A 7,056-nucleotide genomic window follows, 5' to 3' on the forward strand; every position below is an offset into this window, starting at 1 on the left:
TAATCCATCACAAATATCAGCCTCCCAAAAAAATAACGAAATACTTTTCCCGTCCCTAAATCCGTCACAAAATTTAAATTTTGTCACAGTTCCGTTACACTTCCGTTACAATTATTAACGGATTTTATCCGTTACAAACTTCTGTCACAAATTTCAGGTTTTTAATTTTGTAGTGATCTCGCCACATGAGCTAAAATAAAATATTTTTTTCAATAATATCTTAAATAAATATTAAAAATCTTTAAATGAGTTATATTTAATTGTTTGATTAATTTGCATAAAGAAATAAAGAGAATAAAAAAGCAATTGGAAACTAATATTAAGTACTGAAAATGAAATCATACTCTTAAAAGCAAACCATACCATTATTATTATTATTATAATATAAGGTCAAAACAGGGTCTGAAACAAGACCACATAGAACATTGACTCAGCTATTTTATTCAATTTAATTTTTTGCTAATCAAGAACTGTTTATAGTAAGATTTTTGTAGTCGCGTTCAGAATCTCACAGCCTTGATCCCCTCCATAATGGCTCAGTGGATCCTACAAATTCACATTCAACAAAAAATTAACATTATACATAATACACAGTTTAAATAATAATTTTTTTGTAAAAACTTATTTAAAGATTTGTCACGAATTTTATAAAAATGTACTCACGTCTCGCAGTTGGTGGTAGTAGAGACAGGGAAACCAACTTTAATGTTACAAGCACCAGGAATCTTGCTCAAGAACTGATCCTTAATTCCCAAAGATTTAGAGCTACCCTTCAAGCACCTGCAAATATCCTTCTTATCATTAACAGTTTTAACCATCTGAGCAAGCTGTTGCAGGTTAGCGCAGCATGCTGGTGCTGGCTTCGAGTCCTTGCCGGTGGCGTACCCAACACAAGCGACCGCCTTGGCGTCGACGGTGCTGCATGGAATCGCCGCCTCGTTGATGGCGGCGAGGCAGAAGAGGAAGGCCAAGACGAGGAAGATTGCGGAGAAGCAAGTGTTCTTCATGGTTGCTTGGAGAGGAAGTTAAAGAAAAATGCTTAATGTTTTTGGGTAGTAAGTTATGTGTTTGTTGTTGAAAATGCATGGCTTGTGAGGGTTTATATAGAGGAGGATATTGTAGTGTTTTTTGAGGAAATTTTTTGGTTGATGCATGGATAGGTTTTGCATTGGAATTGGAGCCAAATTTGCAGGTTGATCCTGTTGTCTAGGGAACTTAAATTTCAAGAGATTTTCTTGGTTTTTGGAAATTTGCTAGCAACAATTTTCTATTCTTAATTTTTTCAAAATGTTGTATGTATACTGTCGTGTTGCCCATGGTTTATTAACCGAACCGGACCGGTCGGTTCAACTGAGACATAGAGCTTAACTCGAGTCGATTTTAAAAATGAAAGTTTAAAATACAATGTAACCTATTTGAACTGAAACCAAATTAAAAAAATTTATTAAATTAGTTAAAATGAATAATTATTTATTTACTAATATTATAGTATTTTATTTATTATTTAATATTTTTATATATTTTTAGTGTTCTTCTTTTGAAGTTCTCTTTCCATGATGAGCTATAGGAAACTGTGGTAGCTCATTTGATGTTTTGTATTTGAAAATTGCAGAAAGCTAGAAATAAAAGACTTATATCTTGGAAAAAAAATTATCCAAATACAGTCTTTGATTTTTCTTATTATTTCTAAAAGCGTCTTGTACTATTCTTATTTTCATCTTGGTTTTCTCCATTTTGAAAACGATGTCTTTAAATGCTTTGGCTGTTTTATTTATTTTGAGAGGAAATAATTTCACTTTACTAATCAAGAAATAAAATTGACAAGTTATTGACCGGAAAAGAAATTCATCGTCAAATACGCAATCTCTACCGATAAATTAAAATGCCTAATTTAGAGCTAAAGCATGGGCAACTTGATTACAAGTTCTTCGAATATGCTGAAATTGAACTGTTTTGGGTTGCAACAACGGCAACAATATCTTCGATAATAAGCTGAACGAGATCAATGGCACTAGCAGGGTTGAGGAGCTTGTATATAACATTAGTTGCATATCATTCAATCAACAAGCCAGGGCTAGGAAAGACTGAAGCAACTTAAAGACCAAAAAGGACAGCCTGAGCTTCGGCTGTTTCCGCATCAATTATGCCTCGTAAAATAGAAACTCCTCTTCCAATGATAGCTCCTAAAGATTCTCCACAAACAACGCTTACCACGAAGAATGTTTCCTCATTGAAACTATGGCGTCAGTATTAACTTTGATCATGTTCACAAGGAGAGACTGCCATACCAGAACTGCAGTTGTACTAAGAGATCTAGACGTCTGGGCAGAGGTTGGGATGCCAGCAAAGAAGAGGGGGGAGTCTACTATTCCCAAACGCTAAGTTTTTACGGTCAGACCATATTGTCCATAAAATCAGAATAAACCATTGAAGCTCGCTAGCCTTCAAGGAGCTAAACATCTGAATAATCTATTCAATCAAATTCTTGCATGTGAATAAGTCGACTCGTAGATTTAACAGTAAAAGAAGCCATAATCCCTGGACAACCTCGCACTCTTTTTAATGTATGAAGTTGTGTTTCATCAACAACACCACACCTAAGACACAACTTCGACACAGATGAAATTCTCATAGATATACATTGCCAGAATCATGACTTATCTTCCATAAAAAAATGACAAACCTTATGCTGAATTGGAAATCTCCAGATCTTAGTCCACAACCCATTTCTTGCAGTATTTGACGACGAAGAAGCGTGATTTCTCTCCATCATTTTGCGCACTTGATAATATCTAGTCTCAACTGAGTAGAAACAACTCCTGTTGGGATACCATAAACACTTATCCAGAGGTAATCTTCTACTAATATGGATTCAAAGAATATTTATAACGTCATCCGAAAGAAAACCCAAATTGAGTTTATCCACATCTCATTTGCCTTGGTTATCAATAAAATAACTAACCTTTCAGCCCTCTAGAACATTTAAATTCCTAGCAGGTTTCATATAATTGGCATAAATGATTTAATTATCTTCCAACTCATCTTTTTCCCGTTGCCAGTCCTCCATGAAAGACAGAGTCAAGAACCCTTTTCCCATCCATGATTCTTTGCAAAATGAAGCTAGAACCACGCTGTAGTCTAGCCTGCAAGAAATCAGTTCTCGTATAATACCTAACACATAAAGAACTCGAAGTTTTAAGCAGCTTCCACGCTTGTTTCACAAGCATTGTGAGATTGAAGGCACGAAGGTTCCAAATGCCTAAGCCACCCTCCTTTTTTGACGTGCACATAGAACTCTAGCTCACCTAAGGAATTTTCTTTCTATCATCAGTGCCGCTCCACCAGAATTTAGAAATAATGCTTCGCATTGAAAGCTCGTAGCGGATAGTGCAGGTTTAGGATCGTATTTTTCAATTCAAAATCAAAATACACAATCTAAGTGTTGATCACATCAACACGATCATGTAGGATCAGCGTACCATCTACTTTTAATAACAAGCATATAGGAATCAAAGAAGAATACCTATGTCGACTTTCCAATAATTCTTCTAGTCCCGAAAGTACGGAGACGACCTCAAACTCGTCCACACGAGTATGCTCCTGATTGAATCCTCACTCGAATTTATCCGCTCAAGTACTATATTGAGAGACCTGATCGCAACTCTCGCTACGATCACCTCTTTGCTCGAATGCTTGAACACTTCTCCAAGTTTTTAGTGATTGATGAACTTTTTGCTTGAACACCTTAAGCAACCTTAAACTTTCTCAAAACTTCCACTTGAACTCCTTTAAGTGAATACTCTCAATATCTACCAAATTTTTTTAGCAACTCTTGCATTTAGCTCTAGTTAAACTACTTAACTTCTTTCAAGTATAAGCTTATGTTAAGAGAAATTTTTGAAATGAATTGTACTGATGAAAGTAAATTTATCTTTTTTATATAGGCAAGAGCTCTTGCTCTCATTAAGATATTTTTAGGTTAAGTGTCACACAATTAGCCAGAATTATGCCACCATAAGACATATATCATGTATATGTGTAGCCATATAAAAAAACATATGTACATAAACTAACATTTAGTCCAAGTTAATTTGTATAATGCACTTAGCCTAATCCTACATGGATTATTCCACTAACTTTTAATTAGTGATAAAAGTGATTAATTTCACTAATTAATCACTCTTAAGCCACTAACCAATTAAACTTGGTTAAAGTACAATTACGTTCCTACTAATTTATAACTCTTACAAATTAGTCCCTAATTGAACTCCGAGATTAGCTAATATCTATTTCTTTTTCGATCTCTCGCAAAACAATCGGTTGCACACCTTATTATGTATAACTAACTAGGTTCACTTTTATATGACAACAAAAGATATAAGAAACGACTTTCTCATCTTTGATAATTAAAATCTCATTGAATTATTAACCCTTTGATAGCTAAAAATGCAACTCCTGCAAGTATACAGAATGTAATCGTAGCAAACAAGGTCGTATCCACAGAGACAACGGATTAACTATTATTTGTATTAATTATAGCTAAAACAATTATAAATTTGAATTGAATTTGTTTAACTAATTAACTAAAGTAAATAGAACGACAAATATTAAGATGTAAATATAAATTAATGGCGAAGAACACTAGAGTTTCGGGGTTCACTTAATTATAAGATACATTGTTAACTATGGAATGAATGTGATTCAATGACGGTATTCAAAATTACTTTAATATTCTCTCGAATCAAGAAAGCCTATTCAATTAAAGTGAGTTTAATTTCTCAATCCAAACCCTAATTTAATCGAATGATGAAAGATTACAACCTATATGTCATACACAAATCCGTAGGTATATCTCTATCCTACGGTAGTTATGTGAATTAATTCTAGATCAGAATTTATGTTTCATCTCTCAATACTTCACATAAATTCTAGATAAAGTTCAATTGATGGCCAAACAATCAAACAACGATAAACACAAGAATTAATTACTGAAAACACGATATTAAACAATCTCTTGCTAATATAAAACTTCAATCCATAAAATAACAATGAATCTCATAATTAAACTACATCCCCAGCTCTAATGTAAAAGTTTAGCTACACATAATCTGAGATTGGAAAGCAAAAACAGAATTAAAAGAGTTCATTGAGTAGAGAATAAGGAAAAACTCTTTGATTCCAGGTTAGATCAATCGTCAGTTGATTCCCTCCTTCGATCGTTAAGAATCCTTGATCCAATCGCCAATTCGGTCTTTTTCCTCCTTGTGGTTGCTTACAAAGTCTCTGAGTTGTGTAAAAATCGAACCCTAACTCAGCTCCTCTTTTTGCCTTTTATAGTCTCCAAGTCTCAATAGAAAACCTTCAAAAACGGACTAAAACACGCTGACAACCGGACCTGCTGACCGGATCTACTGGGCAGGTCAGGCTACAGGTCCGGCTGAGTTTCTGTCCCGGCAGTAAGTTGACCGGACCTCCAGCCGGTTCTACTGGGCAGGTCCGGCTGGTAGGTCCGGCTGGGTCCTCAAAATTGCCTCCTTGGCCGGTTCTGCAAGTCAGGTCCGGCCGGTAGGTAAAGTCGACTCTGAAATGACGAATTCTACTGCAATTTCGATTCATTCGGCTCTCCATTATTCAATTGCTTGTTCCTAAAGAAAGTTAATAAACTCAACGAATCAAGGTATAATTAAACCATAATTTACGTAATCGCATAACAATTAAATCAAAATATTCTTAACAAACACGTAAAATCATGGTTTATCAAATTCCCCCACACTTGAGCTTTTGCTTGTCCTCAAGCAAACTGAATTCAGCCCGTGCTATAATGCATCAATACACCCATGAATCATATCAAGAGATTTAGTAACCAAAATACACTAAAAGAAAAGTTAACAACACCAACCAAATTACAAAATTCATTCACTACATACGATGATTAGATGACCTACAAAAACAGTATAGAAAATATCTCAAGCCTTTATTTATACGAATAATTAAACTAAGCAAATCTAGTAAACTGAAATATGAACCAAAATCGAAAATTCATGAGTAAAAGTATGAAGAAAGTTGCTTGCTCTATTTTTTTTCTTTGAGTGCGTTTTACGCTCCATCTCTTTAGTGGGTGCGTTTTACGCTCCATCCCACTCTTATTTTCTTTTGAATTGAACACTCTATCTACTTGAAACGTCATCTAGCTTCTCCACCAAAAATACATCAACTAGAAAACATCAACGGTGTACTTTGCCAAATCACAATTTCAAGTGGCTTTAAGCCCTATTCATAATCTTGACCACTAAAAATATAAACATTCATGTTCATAGAGTCAAAATTAGCGGAATAGTAATTTCTTTTAGTTCCGAGTGATCAAAAAGAATTTTTTTTTTCTTTCTCTGGTGAGTGCGTTTTACGCTCTATCTCACCTCTTTGAAGCAACTATAATTCATACCAACACTCATTCTCATCTACTTCCGGTTCACATTAAAGTTTAAAAGATTTACAAAGGTTAATTAAATAAATAAACTTTTAGCTTTCAATACGCACTAAAAATGTCATTAAATCATCGCACAAGCTATAATCATAAAAAAAATAACCTAAGTTGATGAATGTCAAACAATTCAGTAAGTGCTATTTGGTCACTTGACTCTAGTGATAATTCAAAGGTAATCAACTCATCACAGAACTTACAGCTAAAACGGCTCGAAGGACAAGCTAAAAACTAACTAAAAAGATTAAACAAAAGAATAATGCCAAAATTACTCTTCCCCCACACTTAATTGCAGATTGCCCTCAAAATGCCCATACGAAAAATTAAATTCAAGCAACTAGAAAACAGAAAACTCCCCTGACTTGGCGTCTTAACGGCGAGAGTTTCTGAATGCGGCAACTAAATAAAGGAAGAAGAAGTCCACCAATGTCATAAACAAAAATCGCACAAACAGAGTGAATACGTCAGACTATTACAGACCACAGGATAGAAGTCAAAAACAAAATAAAATAAAAACTAACTAATGAACCAAAAATAAAAATAAAGAAGGAAAAGAAAAACAAACAGTAGCCGAA

The 7,056-nt window shown here is 34.4% G+C and overlaps 1 protein-coding gene across 1 annotated transcript; it reads right to left on the reverse strand.

Moving 5' to 3' along the window:
- Positions 1-472: 472 nt before the first annotated feature.
- LOC126671190 (non-specific lipid-transfer protein C, cotyledon-specific isoform-like) lies at positions 473-1,051 on the reverse strand. Its single transcript, XM_050364922.2, has 2 exons — positions 664-1,051; positions 473-546 (listed from the first exon to the last, which is right to left on the reverse strand). Exons 1-2 carry the CDS (start codon positions 1,005-1,007, stop codon positions 537-539), a joined length of 354 nt encoding a protein of 117 aa, XP_050220879.1. The 5' UTR covers positions 1,008-1,051; the 3' UTR covers positions 473-536.
- Between the last annotated feature and the right edge of the window lie 6,005 nt (positions 1,052-7,056).

This window comes from Mercurialis annua, linkage group LG3 (assembly GCF_937616625.2).
Source record: "Mercurialis annua linkage group LG3, ddMerAnnu1.2, whole genome shotgun sequence".
Taxonomy (NCBI): domain Eukaryota; kingdom Viridiplantae; phylum Streptophyta; class Magnoliopsida; order Malpighiales; family Euphorbiaceae; genus Mercurialis; species Mercurialis annua.